This window comes from Drosophila tropicalis, unplaced genomic scaffold (genome assembly GCF_018151085.1).
Source record: "Drosophila tropicalis isolate 14030-0801.00 unplaced genomic scaffold, ASM1815108v1 contig_878, whole genome shotgun sequence".
In the NCBI taxonomy this organism is placed as follows: Eukaryota; Metazoa; Arthropoda; class Insecta; order Diptera; family Drosophilidae; genus Drosophila; species Drosophila tropicalis.
Window position 1 is genome coordinate 9446411 of NW_027173374.1, and position 22039 is coordinate 9468449.

The 22039-nt window shown below is 35.4% G+C and overlaps 1 protein-coding gene across 2 annotated transcripts in view; it reads right to left on the bottom strand.

Annotated features, from left to right (window-relative positions):
* LOC137584556 (sodium-coupled monocarboxylate transporter 1) overlaps positions 1-22039 on the bottom strand; it is a 37507-nt gene that overhangs the window by 9212 nt on the left and 6256 nt on the right. For both annotated transcript variants that reach the window (XM_068300003.1, XM_068300004.1), the window contains exon 3: positions 21-235. In XM_068300003.1, the coding sequence (XP_068156104.1) occupies positions 21-231 (211 nt within the window). In that variant the 5' untranslated portion in view covers positions 232-235. The remainder of the gene's footprint in view (positions 1-20; positions 236-22039) is intronic.

The following is a 22039-nucleotide window of genomic DNA, read 5'->3' on the forward strand; positions in this document are numbered from 1 at the left end:
TTAAGTAACTTAATACTTACCCAGAACCGATCGTACACCCAGTGTGCCACGGGCTATCGATATCATAACGGCCACTATGGATACTCCGCCAGTGGCAAAGACATAATCTGCCTTACTGCGTTGCTTCTTTTTGCCAAATATGCGCTTCCAGAGCGGAGCAAAGACTGTTAGTGCTATAAACAACACGAACATGAGATAATCCCAGCCCAAAGTGCTTAAATCCTTGGCCATGTTGCTGTAAATATACACATATAGAATCCAATACCAAGTTGGTTAGCAAAAAGGGAGAGACAAACAGGCAAAATAAGAACAAAAAAACAATAGAAGTAAGAATAAAAATCGACTTTTTAACTTTATACTAACTCGGAGTGCTAGATGTGCGACACGTGACGGTAAAGTGGGAGAAGTGGGGGGTGTGACATTTTTTAGCACAGTTGAACATGTGCATGTTAGTCACGCCCGGTGCACATAATATGCCAACAGAGGGAAAGTTGACTATATTGTTGCATATCCGCAGGCGCGTGGGCTGCGGTTGCTTAAAACACATACACAAACACACGCCCACACCGACACCCCTACCCCACACACACACAAACACAGAGACACTCTAGATAGAATATAGAGAACAGCAGACCGGCTAAATGAGGAACAAAACCAAAGCAAAAATGTTGCAACAAACTGTGAAAAATTTATGAACTGTGTCCTTTTTTTTTTTACTCCCGACTGACACTCGTATGCAAGGAAAGGCATTTTCTCTGCTTATATAAGTGTGAGTATAAGCCTCCTAGATGTGTTTTTGTGTATGTGTGTGGCTCTCTACCTTTGTGTGTGTTCGTGTGTAAGCTTAGGTGAACGCGACAAGTTGCAAGTGGCCCACAAAGTGGGCAGCTTATATATGATTTTGGCTGCGACTTTGTGTGTTTTTGTAGTCAAACAAACTGTTGAGCTAGAGGGCAGTCGAAAATGCTCAACTCCAACCTGAAGGTTACCAGAGCTTGAGACTTTTCAAGGATAAACAAAAACTCTGCAAGCCAAGCATCGGCTGAACTTATCCGATATTGTATACTCTGTAAGAAATTTCAGCGCCTTTTGAGCCTTTTTTGTGGCTCTCAATTGATCAATAATAACACAGGCCGACATTAATTATAATTAATCAAACTGAATACATACAATTTCTTACAAAATGTTTTTTTTGGAATATTCTTCATATCCAACATAAAATCAATCGCCCGAAAAGATCTTTAAATTTCAAATATTTCGTTCCGATGAAAACCGAATGTTTTTTCGCCACTTGTCAAACAATTAGAACTACAAAAAATTGTTTTTAAATTAGTTATTTAAGCAAACAACCTTCTAGACTTTAGATTCCTAGAAAAAAATACAATCTTAATGATATTTACCATAACAAATTTACCATAAAGCTGAAAACGTAATCAAAAACAATGTAAACAATGCATTATGGGAAATTTAATGGAAATTTGTATGCCTTATTTAGAATTCTTTACATTATATGGTTTAAAATTAAAAATATTACTAAGAAAATTGTGTAAGTTGTTGTAGTATTTTAAAATGGAATCACTATGTGAATTCGACTTCTTAAGTTGATAACTCAAGAAATGAATTAAGACGGTTCTTCTTAAATCTTCATTTAGTCCTAAAGTCAGTAAGAAATCCAATAGATCTAATTTAAAGATTATGCCAAATAAATTGAAATAAAAGTTTTTAAATTTGAAATACAACTCTGATGATTTCAATGTCTGTTTCTACCCTTTTTGTATACCCTTGCCAAACAAAGGAAACTAAACGAAAGACGAGTGTGTAAATGTTACCAAGAACTTGTGGTTGGATTTAAACTTAACATTTTTTGTTTTTATAGTTTACTGAAAACTTTTTGGCAAGGCAATAAAAGTGCCAAAAATAAACCACTGAAAGGTGTCTCACAAATATTTATTTACACATAACTAAGAAAGGGGGCGGAGGGGAGTGTAGAGTGATAAATTTCATAGGAAGAACATTTCAATTGCTTTTGTGTAATTTAAGCAATAGCTTAATAAAATAAAAAATCTTAACATTTTCCAGAGAAAAAATTATTTACTATACTGAGAATTAATTGAGTTGCTACTAGGTGAGTGGCCCTTGGGAACAGCACTTGATGTTCCCCTCATATGATATGACGTCAATTGAAATGCTTGCCCTGTCATTCGATCTTTCTCATCATCATCATCAGTCGTTTAGGTGTCCACTAATTGAGAACGTTTAACATGCAGTTTGTCTCTATGACATTGTTGGCAAACTTTTAGCTTTTATCTACATGCCGTTTTGCACTTTGTTTTGGCCCTGCTCGGCGAAACTATTAGTCATTTTGTTGTTGGTGTTTTTCTGTTTTCTTTTTGGCATGTTTTGGGTATTTTTTTGCCTTAAACTGCTTTAACTGACACTTCAGCGGAAGTTTGGGTGAGGTCAGGTTACTATCAGACGAACTATATGACTCGCTATGATAAGCGGGCCCAAAGGTCGTGCATTGTGCGTGTTAGCATGTGCGAAAAATGTTATTTTCTCCTTGCTAAACTTAACTAAATTTTCCGTGTATTCCTCTTCCGTCTCTATTATATACCGCAAAAAGCCAAGGCACTTGAAAGGCTGCCCTATTTAAGCTTTTATTTTAGTGGCTTTTACTTCAATAGATATTTTCATCAGCTCAAGCCACACGTGTGCATAAGTAAGCAGGAAATCGCGAACTAGCAAAAAAAAAAAAAGGGAAGAAAACTTTTATATGACACATAATAAAACTAACAACTGATGGCAGTGGCAGAGTGGAAATGTAAGAGGTAAGAGAGGAAGAACTTAACTTCTTTTTCTGGCACTTGCAGTTAATATTCATGCACTTTTTGGGCCCATGCTTGAAAAGCTGAAAATCATCCAGAACCTTGGCGACATGTGTGTGAGCTGAAGGCGATGCCAAGGCATCATAAATTATAAAGCAGCTTGTTGGAGCAGCAGAAGCAATAACAACAACAAATCGTTGACATCTCGTGAATCTTGCCAACATTGTGTATGTTTTTATGTGTGCCTGCATGTGTGTGTGTGTATAAGTATGTGTGAGCCTGACAGCCACAATGGAAAGTTATTAAAAAACTGAAGCGTGTGTAAACGCCCAATCTCACTCCTATAGCCACAAAAATTTATGACACTCATGAAATATTCAACACATCTTTCAAGAGTCGAAAATCTGCCAAGATCCCTAAGCCATTGAAAATATGAAAAATACTTTTAAGCAAAATAAACAACAAAAAAATACATAAAGATGATGACAACAACGTTTGAGCAATACTCTCCTTCAGACAGAAAATTAGTTAAAAGATATTCTTAAGCCAATTTAAGAAAAATTCTTAACAAGTTTTCATTTGCATTTATCAACACTTTTTGGTAGTCTTTGCCCCTTGCAAATGGGCACAAATGTCGAGAGTGTCGAGAAACTTAATTTGCCAAACTAATGGCACTAGTCCTGAGGCTTGTTTTTCGGCTCACTTTTTCATCTGTCTCTCTTCCTCTCTTTCTCTGTGTGTTTGTGCCAACTATTTGACTGTCTACTATATTCTACTTTCTCCCATGGGCATAGTGAACTTCATTTTGGGGTTGAGATTGTGAAGTGGAAGAAAAATACTGAAAACAGTCGTAAGTAGCCTTATGAAATTAATGGAGCTTAATTTAGATTTGAGCATACACATACATATGTACGTACATTTTTACATATGTTTGTATAAAATTGAGATAATTTATTCTGTGGGATTTTAAAGACACGTCCATGGCTCAGCAGACTCGTATACAGCTCCTAACTGACATGTTCAAAATCTAATTTAGCTAAAGTGCCTTACCACTTTAAAGTGCACTTTATAGCATTTCCTGGTGCCCCATTAAGTATGCAATACATATGTATGCATGTAGTTACTCTTGACCATCAGGAAAGCCATGTTATGTGATAAAGGTGGTTCCATTTGATCTACTATGCTTAAGCATATCTAACATGTAGAGCTCTGAAAAGGTATCGAGTTTTAGTATGAAAGAAAGTATGTGGTGTATCACCTGAAAATAATAATTAAGTTCACTGAAGTTTACTGCTTTGTAAATAGTTTAGTTTCAACTAATAAACATCACGACGCTTTTTTATGGAATAATGTGACTGATATATGTGCATGTTTCGGAGTTTGCAAAAATATATTACTAGAAATAATAATATAGATAAATAATTTTTTCTACTTATCTTTTTTTTTTTTTTTTTGTCAATGCATTGAGCAATTTAAATTATTGTTTTTTAAGGTTTATGAGTCACTGAGTCACGAAACTGAGTACAGATAACAAAAGATAGCTAAACTTGGCTAATCCGGGTTACTTGGTTAGCTTTTGTGTCATGTGCAACATAATTTGTAATCAACGTTGAAATTTGAGCATAAATCAACATATAAACTTTTACAGCGAGTGCAAGAATGTTGCAGAAAATTTCCATTTTGAAGAGCATAAAACTTTTTATTAGCTTGACTAGTGCATTTGCCTAATTAAAGTGCTTGGGGCAAAGTGGATTTTAAACTCAGGGTAATCAAAACGAGGGAAATAAAGCAAATTGTTGCAAGGATTTTTGTTTGTTTCCCTTATGGGCATATGTATTGTATGTTGTTGTTTTTAGCCAATAATCAATTGTCGCAATTCATTTACATTGGCTTTCGACTGTGTGGGGGCGACACCGCACCTTTTGGCCCCTTAGGTCAAGTGCCCAGAAGTTATTTCTACTACCACTACTTGAAACTTTAGCCTGTTCATCTATTTCTTGGTTTTGAGTTTTACTGCTCGGCAGCTAAAAGTTGTTAAATACAAAAAGTTTGCCACTTAATACCAGTTCGAGTAATGAAATACGAGTCAAACTGCAACGTTCTAGGTTCTCGTAGCAGCAAATTGAAGTTGAAGCATTGTGGTTGGTAAACTTCTTCCTGCCATTTGCCAACATGCAACTGTTCTCACAACTGGCAATTGTTTGTTTTGCTTTAACCGCCCCTCTCTATGGATGTATGTATGTACACATGTACTACGACTAACCCTCTAACCCCCAACTTTTGTGCTCAAGTTTAGTTTGATTTCTTTTCGACCAAAACCCTTAATGAGAAAAGTCATTGGAAGGTGGGTTGTGAATGGTTGCGGTTGGCTTTTATTTTTTCTATTGGGTTCATTTTTTCAATTTTTCTCCCTTTTGTTTTCAGTTTGTTTTTAGTTGCTCTGGTCAAAGTCATTTATCAAAAGATGACCAAAAAATATAAATTCTTAGCTTAAGTTGCTGTTTATTTATCGTTTTGGTTGTGGGCAAAAAGCACCAACAAAATAATGCCAATTTTTCCAACAAGCTGGAAAAGGGGTTCAAGTTTCAATTGCAATCATTTATAACAAGTGCACACACAGATTGGAAAACTCTGTTGGAGTAAAGAAAGAAGAAAAACACAAAGATAAGAACAGACTGGAGTTGGGGGGTGGAAAGAACGAAGAAAGGGAAATGGTAGGTCGACAGCCGCCACTTTTGTCGCTTTGTCATGCCTTGTAGTCCACTCTAATTTTCCATTGAAAATTTTTGCAGCGTGACTTGTCTGAAATGTGGCAAGAACACAAACTAAAACTAACTGGTCACGCACTTAATAAATTTCCAAAAAAAAAACTTTTACTCAAAATAAGAGAAAACAAAAAAAGACAATAAAACAATTGCAACTTGTAAAGTCGTTTCGTTGTCAAACAATTAGATGCTCGCGCTTTTTCTATCTATGTCGGCAGCTTAAGCAATTTGTGGCCAACTGACGACGTCCATTAGGGCGAAACCAGCCACTTGGCCGTCGCCACATGCTGTTAATTTGATCAACATCCTTGTCCCGTCTGGGTATGACTACAGGTCTGGCTCCGTCTCCGTCTCCTAGAGTCTGTGGGCCATGCAGGAGTCTATTGCAGCGACTTTAGCCTGGCAATTTAGTGGTCAACTGTGCTTTCGTCCTTTCTACCAGGCTACAGACACCCTCGGCTAATGCTTGGGTGTTCTGTTGCAAGGATGCACAACTAATTTTGCGTTGTCCAACAACAGAAACAACAACACTCGACACCCATTGAGTGCTACTCGGTTTACACCACTCCCACCCAGTCTCCGGGTGTCGCCACTTTCTTTTTCTCGTTTTCTGCTACTGTTTCTCCCTCTTGCTTTGCCACCTTTTGTGTTGCCTTGCCATAACTAAGTTTTCATTATGCGTGCTCGACACTCACCTGTAGTAGAGCATACTGGGTCAGAGACAATCTGACTGCGGTTTTCCTGTTCTTTCCCCGTCCGCTTTCACATTTTTTCTACTTCAATAATTAGGTTAGTTAGTTCGAATAGAGCATATTAGCTCGTTAGCCTCTTTACTTAATTCCAAATACCAAAAGCTAGCTCTAATTTTGTTTCTCTTTTTTCCCCATTTTTACTGCTACTCAATTGTTCACTGGAAATTTTTAATTTCCCCATAGGCCAGTCAGTCTGTCGTGTAGAGAGTTGGCTTTTTACTAGGACAGTAACCTAAGTGACCTTGCCACCCCCCCTGACCCCTCTTCGCCTGCACAATACACGTGTCTCGTTGGCATCCTTGGGGCATTGGTACTGAAAGATTAAATATATGTATACGTTTGTGTACATTCATTTCACATTTTCGTATTGGTTTTCATTCTGTTTGGTTTTAAGCCTTTTTCTCTTGGCCATAAATTTGCATTTGCAAGTGATGCTAAAATCAAAAAAAAAAGAAGCAAACTAAAATGTATCTTGTATTTGGAATGACACAGTGAAACAAGAGTCCACTAATTATTGTTTAAAAGGCTGTCAGGAGAGTGCCTGGTCCTTTCGCTGTGCTAACGTGTCTTTAAACATGAACCCAAATGCTTTAGTAACCCAGCACTCTTGCACCTGTCCAATTTTGTGCCAGCCAACTAATTGAACTAATGAAATGTTTTGCTCTAAAACAAGAGACTGGCTTTTCCATGTCCACCTCTTTGGACCGTTTCTATTTTGTTGCTTCTTCTCTTTAGCAGAGTATTCAAATTAAGAACCCCATTCTTACCCTCTTTATGTCTAGGTGTCCCTTTTGTTTGCACAAGAGCTGTTGATAATAAATTAAACTTGCTACATTTTGTCACCATGGAATTGCTTCAAATGGATATTTATGGTTTGCTCCTGTAATCCGCCTTTCCTTTCTCTTTTGCTCCTTTTTTTCCCTCAGGTGGGCAAGTAAGAGATAGCCGCTCCGTTTATTGGCCTCATGATGGTGATTTGTTTAAGTGGCTTGTGTGTGTGCGTGCGTGTGTGTGTGTGAGGGTGGGTGTGTAACTGAATCTGACCGGTGCCATAATGTTGTCCAGTTCTGCTTAATTACATATTTATGCAATTAATGCGCATATGCCAACGGTCCAACTGTTTAATTATATATTTACAAGAAGAACTAAGAACCAAAAACTATGAGCCAAAACTATATGCCACTCGGCCTTTCAATTGAATAGCCCAACGGCTAGAGAATGAGTTGAGTTTGTGTAAACAAATTAACAATTCAAGTGGAATATTAAACATGTAGGTAATTGGAGTTGAATACTTATAGTTTAAGAAGGATTAAGATTTCTGCTTCTGTGAAACATTAATCAACTTGAAAGAGAATTTTGTGAAAAGATTCTCTCCTTATAATTGTCACTAAATAAATAATAACAACAAAAACTACAAATCTTTTACTACCAGAGACTTTATTAAACAAATTTCTAAGAAATTTGTTTTTAAAATCAGATATAAAAAAGAATTTCCCAGTGTTTTATGTTGAAAGATGTGAAAAATTGATGGTTTTTTAGTTACAAGTACTAAAAAAAAGCACAACGGAAGTAATCTTTTAAATTTAGTAGTATTCCAGGTTTTTTTTTTCATATATTTATTCTTTTAATTGTTTAAATTTAAGAGATGTACTGGGAATTCTAGAGTATTAAAATTCATTACTATTTCAATATTACGTATACGACATGTTGTTGTAGAGACTGCATTCATTTCGTTTTAAATGTGACAAAAACTAAGTAAACTTTAACTTAAAACTGTCTTATTTGAAAGTGTCTAACTAGAATATAGGTAGTAATATTCTAACAATTGGCTAAAGCAAAAACTTCTTGTACACTTTTATAAAGACACCAAGAACATAAATTTCCAATTGATTTAGTCTGTTAAAGTTCATTTTAAACAAATACATATTCATTTACCGTTAGGAAACTTTACAAAAACCATGCTTTTGAGCTTCATGTATTTTTTGCTCATTTTTCTTCTTTTTTTTTTTTTGATTAAGATTGACTAACAAACTAAAAATAATTATGGACGCTTATATATTGCTGTTACTCTTGGATTTTTAATTAACTTTTTATTATACTATGTACTTTCAGAAGCAATATTGGCCAACGTGCGACCGGATGCCCTGCCAATGTCAGTTATTAAAACTTTAATTCACTTAAGTTGCAAGAAAAGGTAAAAAAGATAGAGGAGGATAGACGTTGAATGCGGGGGAGGGGCGGGGGGAATGTAGTTTTTCATGTCAACTAGTTGGTGCCACGGGCAGCAAGCTACATCATGCCAAAGCTAATCGACAAGAATTTTGTCATGACAGTGAAGAGAAGAGGGTAGGGGTTCTGTTTCTCTGCAAAGGTAAAAATGGGGCCAACTTTATTGCAACCCCCTTTCTGCGACAATTTATTGTTGTTGTTGTTGCTGTTGTTGGCGTTTAGGGAACAGAGGCAACAACAATGTAATTTATTTAATTCTTGTCTGCAAATGAATTTCGCAACAGTGGCAAAAGCGACAAATAACATTGTTGATTCCATTTGAATTTATGCAAAGTGCGAAAAAAAGTGTTTGCCATTTGAACACAAAAAATATATATATATGTTGTTTAGCTTTGGTTGTTTTCGGCAACAAATTACAATTTCAAATTGTGCAATCAGTACTAATTAGCATATTTAATTATATTTATGCATAAATATTCATGACTCACATACATACATACAACAATTCAACATACAGTCTGGAAAAGTGTTGACTAATACGCTTAGAGTGTTGGGATAACAATTGAGATCAGAACCGAAACTAAGAAGAAGAAGAAGAGGAGACAGAGTTTAATTGATTGTCAGTCAGTTGAGACCTGCCAACGGCTACATTGAGGCAATTTAATATTGCACAAAGACAAATAAGCCAATAATCAAACAAGCCAAAACAAACAAACAAACACTATCAATAAGTAATTAATGTCATGTAAATGATATTTAACCCACCAATCCGCCCACCGCCTACCGCCCACTGCCCTCTATTGCCCATTGCTGGGCTTAATTGACAGGCAAAAAGTATGCGCAATTAGCCATGGCCATCATCTGCACTCGAATTCAATGAGTGAATGGATCTTCTTGCTGAATGACAGTTGTAATCGATAAGTCATTATGGGCCATAGTAGCAGCAGCAGCAACAATTGACATAAGTCATACGACCTGTTGTCCAAATGAAAATTGATAAGATAATTTGTTGCCTTTAGGATATATTAATATTAATTAATTGCTGGAGATTTTTTTCGGGTATAGCATTTTAATAAATTATTTTACTTAATTTATACATTGTAATGAGTTAAATATTTGCTTTTTAGCAGCATCATCTCACATGATTTTTACTAGCTTTGAATCATTATGAATTATGATGTATACTTTAAGCTAAATATACTAAATAATACTGCTCAAGAGCTTCAAAGTATATGTATTTGAATAGTTCTTTGTCCATTTATTTTAATTTAAGCTCACAAAGGTGCAATAAACTTGATTATTATTTGTCAATTTATGTTTATCAAATATGAAATTTCGTTAACTACAAACGAATAACAACTTTTGTAGACTTGGCCAATGGTTCAGCATAGTTTTGTATGTACATATATTTCGGAGAATGCTAATTGCTACTGCAACAGTGGCGAAATCTAAATTAATTTGCTATATCCCTGACGAAAGTAGGCAACACCAAAATGTATAATAAAAGTTGCTGGCTGTGCCGGGGAAAAGTTTTTCTTACCATTTCAAGTGGGCAAAGGCAAAAGTTTTATCCATGGGGTTAATTTACATTTTTGTCTCTCTTCACTCAGAGAGAGAGAGAGAGAGAGAGAGGGGGAAAGATAGCTAACTGGATGGGTGGCAAGTTGGCATAATCGTTAGATTATGTTGCAACAACAAGAATTACAATCACTTAATAATAAGGCAGAAGCGTAACAGCAATTACATGACAAAAGAACGACAGTAGAAAGCAGCAACAACAAAGACCACAAACAGTAGCAACTACAACAACAACAACAAGGTAAAGTGTGTTAGCGGCAAAAGCAACAACAGTAACAGCAGCTTGTCCAGCAACAATGTCACTTTGTGTTTTATGCTAAAAATCTTGTTCATCTTGATTGACAGGAACAAGGGGCAACACAAGTAGCCTTTGTATGTATGTGTGTGTGAGTGGCTACTTCATATCTGCCCCCCTACACACTATATATGTGTGTGTTTGTGTGTGTACGTTTGGGGGAAGAAACATCTTGTCATAACTAAGGCAGTTTTGCTAGCTCCTTAAGCCAAAACCTCCACGCATACATAACGAACTCAAATGAAGTTTGTTTGGCAAGTGAATCAATTTGCATAGAGAGAGTTTTCGGTTAAGGCTCGTTGTTGCTTGTTGCTTGTTCGCTTTGTAACGAACTCATTAAGAACATTTTGTCTGTTCACTTCCGTTCACTTCTGGCATCAGCAGCAACAGCCTCCAGAACAACAAGCTAAATCTTCCGGTTATGAGACATTGAAGGTTCTTACTCAGCATATGGCCACCATGTGCCATTCACAACATATTCCACCCGATTATTATAGTGATACATAACACGAAAACACTTGAAATCATACTGAAATCTCTCTGAGCATTAACTTACGTTCAGTGAAATGAGTTGAGTTGAGCCAAAATGTTGTATGTAGGCCAATAGTTTAATTAACAAAAGGAAACTCAAAACTCAATGGGAACAGCTGTGCAAATCAACTGGAGACGCACTGATAATCGTCGCAAATACAAAAAAATAAAATAAAATTCAAAATTACAAAATAAAATTCACTCACTCAAAACTTTGCTAAATTAAATTTCACTGACTGGAATCGAAGACACTTTGTTTGAGAGTTCAGAGAGCAAGTAGTAGCAATGCCACAGATGTTGAAGGCGATGTCATTTTTATAAGATTGAGAGCAACAAAATGCAAAAACAATAACTTTATGAGTTATAGTGAATATTCGTATGGTAGATAAATAACAGAGCAGATGTTGTTTGCTTTTGGTTCTTCCAACGAATGTGTTAAACTGTTTATTTACCTGCGTCTGAGTTGGCCTTTTATTATTTTGTAATATTTAGTTAAACGGAATTGTGCTAGACCCTAGGACAACAAGCAAATGTTTGCCAGACACCCATAATGAGCATATTAAATCACTTAATCTTACAGCATTTTCCAGCCCTATCTCTCACCCATTCACGTCAGTCAGACTGAGATAAGTCTCAGTGTCAGTGTCAGGCAGCGAGGTCTACTTCGGTTTCTTCTTGGTGCTCGGAACGGAAGTGTTTGCTCTGCTGTCGTTTGCGCCCTCGAAGTGAGGTGGTTCCTACAGCGGTCTTATCTAAATGATGCACTCATTAATCATTCTCTATGAGAAATTGTAGCAACAACTAACTATCCAAACTAATTGGTAGTCGTCGTGAGTGGTTTTTGTCATCTACGCTTATAATGCGCTTTGTTTCTAGCTGCATTTGTCTCTCTAACTGCCTGTGATATGATTAATATCATTTGCATAAAACATGCCAACGACTTGGCTTCTTCTTTTGTCTTTACATGCACCCAAAATAACTATATATATATGTATGTATGTATGTGTTGCATAATTTATGACGTTTAGTACTATATTTGAGGACTTTTTTGTGAAGTAATGAGGCATAATTTTCATTTGTGGCCAAGCAGTGAAAACCTTCTCAAGTTCATATATTTTGACTTTGAATCTGCTTCATAAATTTTCATTTGGCTTTAAGTCCCCCTTCCTTGTCCCTTCCCACCCCCTCCGCCTAGTCACTGTTTAAGTATGCTAAGCTTAATATTGTGGCCTGAATTTCATTTATGTTACATATTTTTCACACTCGCCCACCAAAAAAAGGTGCTCCACAATGTTTATGCGCCCATAAGTATGCAAAATTTATGCGTATATCATCGCCGAATTTTGCCGGCTTAGCTTCAGAAGAAAAGTTTCAGCTGTTTACATTTCAAATTAATTGAAATTTAAGGCTGTGCCGAAAGGTTTTGTACTTTTTTTATTTTGTTTTTGAAAGTTTTCCGTGTTTTTTTTTTTTTTTTTTGCACTTTTGCATTTGTTCATTTTGTAGTAAGTAATAAAAGTGTTCTCTCTTTGGATTGTTCTTACTCTTAATGAACAAATGATTTAACTAAAGTTAACTTTTGTCATAAACTAAGAAAATAAAATAAATACATAAAAAGGATATGAAAAAAACAGAGATTCAGCAGAAACTCATTTTCGCTAACTATTCGCATGAATTTTCATTTAATTTTAGTTGTGAATATTTTAATTTCATTTCTGCTATATAAATCAATTGGTAAAAAGAGGTCTTCAACCATTCGGAAACAAATCATGTTTCATTTAACACGACTGAATTTATTTATCAGTGGTGGGTTCAGAGGAAGGGGAGGAGGGGGCCACCTCTCCGAAACGTTTCAAGGACCCCTCCCAAAGAATATCCTATTCTGCAATCAATTATGAATTTGCATTTGTTTTTTTTTGTTAAACAAAAATTTTTATTGCTTTTCCGACTTAATTTTTTTCACTTTTCATTCTTATCTCTAATATAGTGAGATTATTTTCATCTAATGGTTTGTTTTATCTAGCATTGACTCTAATTTATTTTTATTATAAACATAAATATTGCCCCAAAAATTGGGTTAACAGGTATATTAAAGTCGTATAACACAATTTAATTGTAATAATAAATTTAAAAGGCCTTAAACACATTGCAGACCCAATTAAACAAAAACAAAAACAACAACACTATTTGTTTATTTTAACATGTTTTATTTGCACATTGAACTAAAGTGTAAATATGCAAGTAAAACAACATTTTTCCATTATTTTAGATTAACTAAATGTGTACATCAAAAAAAAACGAAGAAAAAAAAATCATACACTATTTTGACAATTGTTTTTCAACTATTTATATTCTACTTAAATATGCAGCATTGAAAATGTAATCAAAAATTTATAAACTTGGCAAAAATATTCAATTGCTAAAAGTTGGCTCAAATCGTTGTTGTTGCATGCTCTCATTGTTATGCTTGGTTAGAGTCAACAAAGGGAAAGGGAAAGAGGTAAGCTGGTGAGGGGGATGTACAGAGATGGATGCTATTCTGATGGGGTCCAGAGGCCATATCAAATATTTCTTTTTTTGTTTTGAATTTTGTGCAAAAACCGCACAAATCAATTTTACTATTTCGCTCATTGAATGCGTATTGGAAAAATGCAATGCAAAATGTTTTTGTTACAACACAAGAATAACAATTCAAGCAACAATACTAACAAAAATACAATAAGTTTTCACGCACACACACACACACACACACACACACACAAAGAAAAAATAATAAATAATAATGCTGCATAGTCCACTCTCCCTCTCTCTTGCTGTTTTAGTTAAATTTTTGCAGCTGTTGAAATTATTTCAGCAGAAAATAAAAACCCAGCCTAAACTTCTGTATGATGAATCAATTGTTTGCTCATCTTATTGTTTGTTCTGTTTGTCTAATTGTGCAGGACAATGGAATAAATACATAAATGTATGCATACACTGAGAGAAAAAGTTTATATTTTCATTAAGAATAAGACTTCATGTTTAAGAGAGATTAAAATGATGCTCAAAGAGATCCTTTCATTAATTTTTTTGTTAATGTTATGTAGGCAACAAATTGAACTTAATATTTATAATATAATATATGCTTCTAAAATGTATTTTGAAGGAAGATTTATGTAGATGAAGATGACAGAAGATTGTATTGAAACCTTAAAGTAGTAAGTTAGTAAAAAACAGTTAAGAGAACGAGCTTAGGTAGTAGGTAATGGCTTTGCCTTTATTGACTTTAAGAAAAATTGCCAAAAATCCAATAATAAACTCACCTAAACTCATTATGAAGGGTCGTTTTTCTTATCAATATTTTATGCTAAGCTTTAATGCATTTAAAATTGTTTTTGCAGCGTGTAGATTTTGTGTTAACAATTGAATTTTCAATATACTTTGAACAATTACTTACAATTGTTTTATTGGATTAATGTATGTATCAATGAGTGTAAATGTTTTATGCAAAATTAAATGCAGTATTTAATTAAGGCAAGTAATTAAATTTTAATGCAAAAAACAAAACCCTTTGACAGGTCTGGAACCCTATAACAATCTACTTATCATTCCCATAAATGTTTAATTCAACTCGCGTCCAATTCGAGTTGGCAACATCATGTTGTTGTTGTTGTTGTTGTTGAATATTTATCAAATATCATTAAAAAATTAACACATGATTGTGAGCTGGCGCTTCAAGTTGGGCCTTAGAGCACAATCTGAGATCTTAGGGCTCATTTTGCTTTGCCGGTCGTCAGCACTTTAACCTTTAATTAAATGATTTATGCTAATTTTGTGCCACGTTGCCGTTAATTAAATTCCAGCGGTTGCTACTCCTTGAACTACCATCCACCTCCTTTCCCTTCCTTGCCATTGTGTCTGTGTGTCTGTCTGTCTGTGTCTCATTCTCTGCTATTTTTAGGTATATTTGTTATCTAGCTGGTTTAGTTACTTGCCATTTATTAGCACTTTAAATCTGGTTGCTAATTGTTTTTAGTCTAGTCGTCATCAAGTTATTGAATGGCCAATATTATGTGTTAATATTTGTCTAACTTACTAGCAGCAATTGTTAAATAAAGTGCAAATGCATTCAATTGAATCAATTGCATTAGGCAAATATTGATCCATTTAATTGTTACTAGCTGCCATTTTGCATATCAAAGTTTATACAAAATTTTCATTAAATTGCTTTAGGCGGCAATCAAAATTGGTTGCTTGCCCCCCTCCTCCCCACCACAATTAATGCCACACTTCAGTTCACACAGCTTTTGGGTGGTTGGCATCTTTTCAATTACAAATTTTTTTTTAATTTAACAAATCATCCAAAATCCCTTTGACTTCTCACACTCTGACAATTTGTGTTTATAAATAGTCATGGCAAAACAAAAACATTGAAGCACAAATGTTGAAACAATAAGCAATCAACTCTGAGTATTCATATACATATATAGTCTGTGTGGTGTTATCTTATTTGAACCATCAGCATTTGAGCTATTTGCGTAGTTTTTTTGCGTGTAAAATGTCACATAAATGTGACATAACAAACACTAATAGGTACTCCCCCCTCTTGTATCTGATTGATAAAAGATATATATGTATGTGTTGTGCACTTGTATTTGTACAGACATTTGTATATGATAATAACAAATTGTCAGACTTATCACGTGAATTCACTTATTCGTGTTTTTTTTTTTTTCATTCACAATAATAGAAGTGGGTAAACAAAAAACTCTTGACTTTTAATTTTCTCTAATTGCAATCAACCATCAACATTTTGTTTTGCTTAATTAAGTATGTTCCAATTGGAATTTCCCACACCTAAACCTGGCCAAGAGGCAGAAACAATTTCACAAAATTTATTTGGAATATATGATATCTAGACAGTTGGCAAGCTGACCTCGACCTTTAAAATTCTCCATTAATTATTATTATTACAAAAATTATATAAGTAATATCATAAAAACACATCTGGTATATTAACACAGTGGAACAATAATAATAAATGCAGTATCTTGATTGGTATACGATCGTACCTATATTTTACTATTGTACCCAGTTACAAATAATTAGACTTTAGACTAGTTTGAACAACTAATGAATGGGAGTTGTTGTTTGTAATAGAACTACCAAATTTGGTATGTAGAATTCTGTAGTTTATTTGAAATCTTTGTCACACCCTCTTCCGCTTCAGCAATTTGAACAGAAATGAACTTCTATTACAGTCAGGGACATTAAATTGGGTAATATAAAGTACGATCCTAATTAAAACTTTGTGAGCTTTTTATTCTCTTCTTGTTGAAGTATTCGTTGAAAATAGATTGAATATTTTCATATTCATGTTCACTTCAATTCAATTCAAAAATAATTGTTGTCCAAAATATTGAGATGAACGTGCCTAAGATTGACAATTGACTTTAGTGGTCTTGAATTTACATCATTTTTTTTTGAGAAATTTATTTTGCAAAGTTTGTGTTATTCTAGATGTTCTTCTAAAGGATTTCAGAGTGGTGGAATGAAAGGTCAGTGTCGAGTTCACTTTAAGGACAAAATAAAACATTAAAAGAAATTATTATCCCAATTAAATTATGAGACCTAAGAAGGATTCTCGCGACTTTCACTATTTGCACTTCCTCTGAATAAAGCGTATATGAAAATCGGTGACTCATGTTCTTTCATGTTGTTCAACAGTTAGTGGGTGTGCGTGTGAGTGTGTGTGTGTGCGTGTGAAGCTGTCAAAAATGTGTAAACTCTGTGGGCCAAGATATTTCGATCAAGAGGTTGCCGGCGAGGCAAGAGCAGAGAGCCGAGTACTTGGAGTAACATTGCCAATGGCATTACTATAACCGACAAGCCAGCCAGAGTCCTGTCGAGGCTAACGAAGTGCGGCCAACCGCCTTTGTGGTGCAGTGCATTTTGTTGGATGTGTTTTTTGCTTTGTTGTTGTTGTTGTTGCTGCCATAGTAGAGTGATTTTTATTGTGACACGCGCATGCTGTGCAGCAAATGAAATGCTTTTGCCACAATAACAACTGCAATAACAACAACACGAACGAACCACTTGGTCTTGGGCTATGCGCGCCATACTGACAAGCAATTAAAATGCGTTGCAAATGCGGCCAAGTAGTAAGCAGGAGCAGGAGCAGGATAGTGAGGATAGGGCGGGGATTGGCGTAAACTGGAGCAATTGGTAATTGCTATAGATTTTAATTGCAGTAGCTCAAGCAGAGAGAGAGGTGGCGTAAGGGCGGGGCGGTAGCGCGTGTTGGCCAATGTTTACGCACTTTGCTGCTGGGGCCAGTTTCAATTTTCCGCATTTCCCTCTCTTTTCCATTCATTATTAATTATCTTTAATGGCCCTACGAGAGATACAAGTGATAAATGTGACGCATAGCAGCGTTCTTAATAAATTAATTAAAAAATCACCTTTAAAATTTATAGTTTATTTTTGTTAATTTAACCAACTAATATTGAAAGTATTGCAATATTTGTTCAAATGGATTCTTGTTAGTGCGTAAAGTATGAATCATAATATGCAAATATTGACATTGAATCCGCTCAATGAACTTGGCCGAAAGCTGAACTTAATATTTTCGTAATCAACTCATGTGATTCCCCATCCCTTGCTTCTGCAGCTGTCCAAATATGCACAAATATATGAGTGTATATAAATATAGTTGAAGTTGTTAATATATATGCAAGATCTTTAAATATTTATATCGCACGTGATCACGTGAGACTTTAACCAAAACAAAACAACCATGACACAATTCTTCTACAATAAACAGTCATTGAATGGGGATTAAGCTTAACTAAAATAATTTAAATTTTATGACTTAATGTGATTACAAATATTAAAATTCGAAAATCACTTAATGCCTGGCGCTCATTGTGGTTGCATTAAGAATGTTTTTCATTTAAATTCCCCCATGTAAATAATTTAAATGAATTTTAAATGCAAATACCAGAAGAAAAAAATCATACATACATATAATAATAATTAATTGTTTGTATTGTTTTATACAACATTGCATTTGCAATGCCAACTGTCCGTTTCAAGGAGCAGTTGAACAAGTTCCGGAAATGGGCGTGGCTGGCCTCTCTTTGCTGTGTGTGTGTGTGTAGCCTCCTCATTATTTATATGCAGCGCCTACTGTCGGAGCAACGAGGCGCAGACAAGGATTGACATAAATAAAACGAAAAGACCAAGAACAGGCCAAGGGCCAGCATGATCGAGAAGCGTTCGAGTTAAGTGTGAATGGGTAAACAATTGCATACACTAACCATTAAAGGGATCACAAAGTTTTTAAACATTTACTTAATTCCTTATATTAAGGAGCAGAAGAATAATTAAGTTCCATACAGAGAGAGAGAATTAGAATTGGTGTGAAGGAGGAAAACTGTAAATAAGAACTGGACACTAAATGCAGTCAAAGATAATTGGTTAAAAGAAGGATAATGGTTAAAAGAAGAGAGACTAAAACGAGGAGATTTAGGTAAATGAAAAAGTGTCTTTTAATCAAAGATATTCAGAAAATAATCTCTAACTTAACCATCTTTAGTTCTGTCTCCTATAAGGCTATCTAAAATCCAAAAGAGAAGCTTAATACAATCAAAAATAAGTAAAATTCTTGAGCTCATAGAAATATTTAAGAACACAAAGAGTAGGGTCCTTTATGTTTATCTAGCATTCAATTTTTAGACTTAGAGGAAGTTCACTTCTTGTTTTAAAGAAATAAAGTAAGCCAAGTAAAAAGACTTGAGAAGTTTAAAAGTTGATCCACTTGAAATTATCTAATAAAAACTTTCTAGTATATACTTTTCCTTTTTCAATTCTATTTTTGAACATTTACTTTAGGTAATTTTTTATTGGTTTTTTTATAACTCTAAGCAGCTAAGCAATTCCAAGAATGTTTACTCTATTTGTTTTGTTTGTAGAGTTTGCACGATTATTCCTTTTGAACATTAAATACAGCTAGTTTTTTGGGTTCTTTGTGTATTTAAATTTTAATGTTTGGGGATAGCATACTGAAAAATTGAAAATAACTCAAATACCCTTTTTCGTCCAGGTTACATAATAAATGTATGTACATATTTCCTTCTTGCAAGCCAAAGGGCAGACAAGACCGACAGAGAAAGGCGGACCAGAGGAACCGAACCGGACCGGCAAAATGTAAACCAAAAAGCGAAAATTTATCTGTTGCGATTTATGGGGAGCATGTTTTTCTCGGGGCAGCATGTCGAGCGCTAACGAAAGGCAAGGCGTTCTTGTTGAGTTCATAAATAGCAATGTTGCATGCAACATGCACTTGCCCAGGCTCAGGCTTTAATTTTTATGAGAATGTGGCGTGCAAGAAGAGCCAAAAGCATAGACACACTCACACACTTACACACCACACACTTATGTATGTTTATTGCATATATATAGCATACTTCAAGGCGTTGGCCTGGTCTGGCTCGGTGGCGACAAGAACAAAGAGCAAGAAAGTTGCATCACACATACGCCATGTATGCACTTTTGTGTGTATGTGTGCATGTGGATGGCTGGCAAAAAGAAACTCCAATTATGCCACATAATGGGACCACAGCAGCCAAAAAAAGAAAGAAGAAGAAAACAAAAACTGAAGCAAAAAGAAACCAAACCACCAAGTCAAATAGAGCAAAAGAAATGCTCGTCTCATGGCTGGAAGAGGACTCTGCACATTTTTTCCTTCGAGAGTGTGTGTGTGTGTGTGTGTTGGCTTTGCTTTGGTAAGTTTGTTTGTTGCTATTATTGCTACTGCTGCTGTGGGAGAATGACGGGAAAAAGAAAAGTATTGCTGTCCCAGTTGCTTGTTTGATTTGGCTTAGCTTGATGCGGTTTGGCTTTGCTTCGTTTGGTTATTTGGCGTGTTGGCCAACAAAATTGAAAGCCACAAGAAACTGTTCTCTGGCTTCCGACATAGTTACTCTCGTCCTCAATCCTGTCTCCCTCTCTTTGCGAAATGCACTGGCGTACGCAAAGGGGATGATTTCATTTCGAGATATTCAAGTGCATAGTATTAAAAGTGGCCGATTTAAGTGGCATTAAGTTTGATTGATTTCAACAAAACAATTTTATGCAGCATCATCGAAATTCAAAAAAACAATACACATACATACATTCAAATGTAAGCTCTTGAGACTCAGACCTGCAATTGAAACAAGGCAACAACAACAAAAATCTAATAATATAAAAGTATAAATTTTAAAATGTAACATCAACATGACTCAGCAGTGTTCCCTTTGTTCTCATTTCATAAGCTGAAGTTTAATAAGCGATTGCTAAAATCTCTTAATGGTTTTTTTTTTTTGCCTACGCCCATGGCTTTTCATCATTGATTACTTGATAGATTTTGTATGCGATTGATTTTGCCACCGATATCAAATATCCTTTGATTGTGGCAATCAGAGCTAACGAAATGGTGCCAGAAATTTATATTTTCCATTCAAACAATTTCATATTCAATTTGAGCATTTGTTAAGGATATGAAATTGAAATTCATCCATCAAAATGCAGCTAAAACGCAAACCCAAAATAAGAGCTCAAAAACTCTCGTTATGCAATTAATATGCGAATCATGACAAAGTTTTTATTTACCTATGATTCGAGGTACCAAAAAAAAAACAAAAACAAATGAAGCCTAAGTGAAAGATATCGATCTATTCGATTTTAAGCACGTAGCGTGGCTTTAACTTATTCACGAGTACGAGAGTATTCAGCAAGTGTCGCTTAAACGACGAACGCTGATATGCGAGACAAGTTAACGGCAACAGCAACAGCAAGAAGAGCACCTGAAGATGGCCTATAGTCCATGGAGATAGGGACACCAAGCAGAGAATTGGGCTCTGGGCACTGGGCGCTGGGCTTTGGGATTGGATGTCTGCACTTAAGCGAAAATGACTGCAGCTCAACTTTGGCCAAATGGAACTGAAATGACAGGAGCCTGAGTGGCACTCTCGGTACGGTAAGGTAGGGCAGAGTTGGGTAAGGCAAGTTTGGTTGCCAGTTGTTGGTCTGTTGGCCTGTTGTTGTCACATTTATCATGGCTGTCTTGCTGCGTATAGACGCTGGCGGGTAAGGTGGAGGCGTGGTCAACACAGGGAGAGAGAGAGAGAGAGAGAAGGAGGCAGAGGACAGGGAGAGATAACTTGCTGCAGGTCAGGTTACAAAGATTTTTTAATCGCATCCTCAAGTCGTTCTGTGAGTTTCTTAATTTGCTTTTGGTGTTTCGTTTGGGCCTTGAACTGGACCAGGTAAAATGATAAAACTTCTTGCCGATTTCATGTATGTATACAAAAACATCGCCAGGTTCTTGTATGTAAAGGGCAATGACCCGTTGCCAGTTTGTCCCTTAAAGGTAAAGTGTGTCTGTGTGTGTGTACTTTGCTCTTATATGTATATCCATTGATAGATGACTGCAACATGCATTTAGTTGTTTGTTCGATTACTTTGTTGCATGCCTGAGAATAAGCATTTTCATTTTCGTTTTTGCTTTTATTTTCGTATATATTTTTTGGCCCAAATGCAATCTACATAAAGGTAATCGAACTCTTCGAAAAGTCATTCAACTGTTTATTCGCTATTGATTTCATTCGATTAGCCAAAAGTGGGTAGCATTGAGAGTCTTCGAAACTAGTTTTCAATTTTTTTATGACATTTCGAGTGGCCATAAAAAGTTGAGTGAAAAAAATAGTTAATTCGCATCATGTGATAATCACAATTAATCACTGCGGCAGATTAAGCAAATTGACTTGGCAAATTATAATATATATGACCCTAGACTAAATATATCTCTGGCCTGTGATTAAGCATTTTTTTGCCTTTCTGCTTAGCACCTCCGAAATCAACGTGGCGGAACGTGTTAATAGATTATATGACTCAGAAATTCTTTCTGCCTGATTGCAAACAGATTGCCAAATAATTAACAACAACAAGTACAAACACTTGACCAATATATGTATGTATGTGTGTATGTGTGTACATAACGACCACTTGTAAGGTGTCAATGTTAATGGTATTTTCATTAAT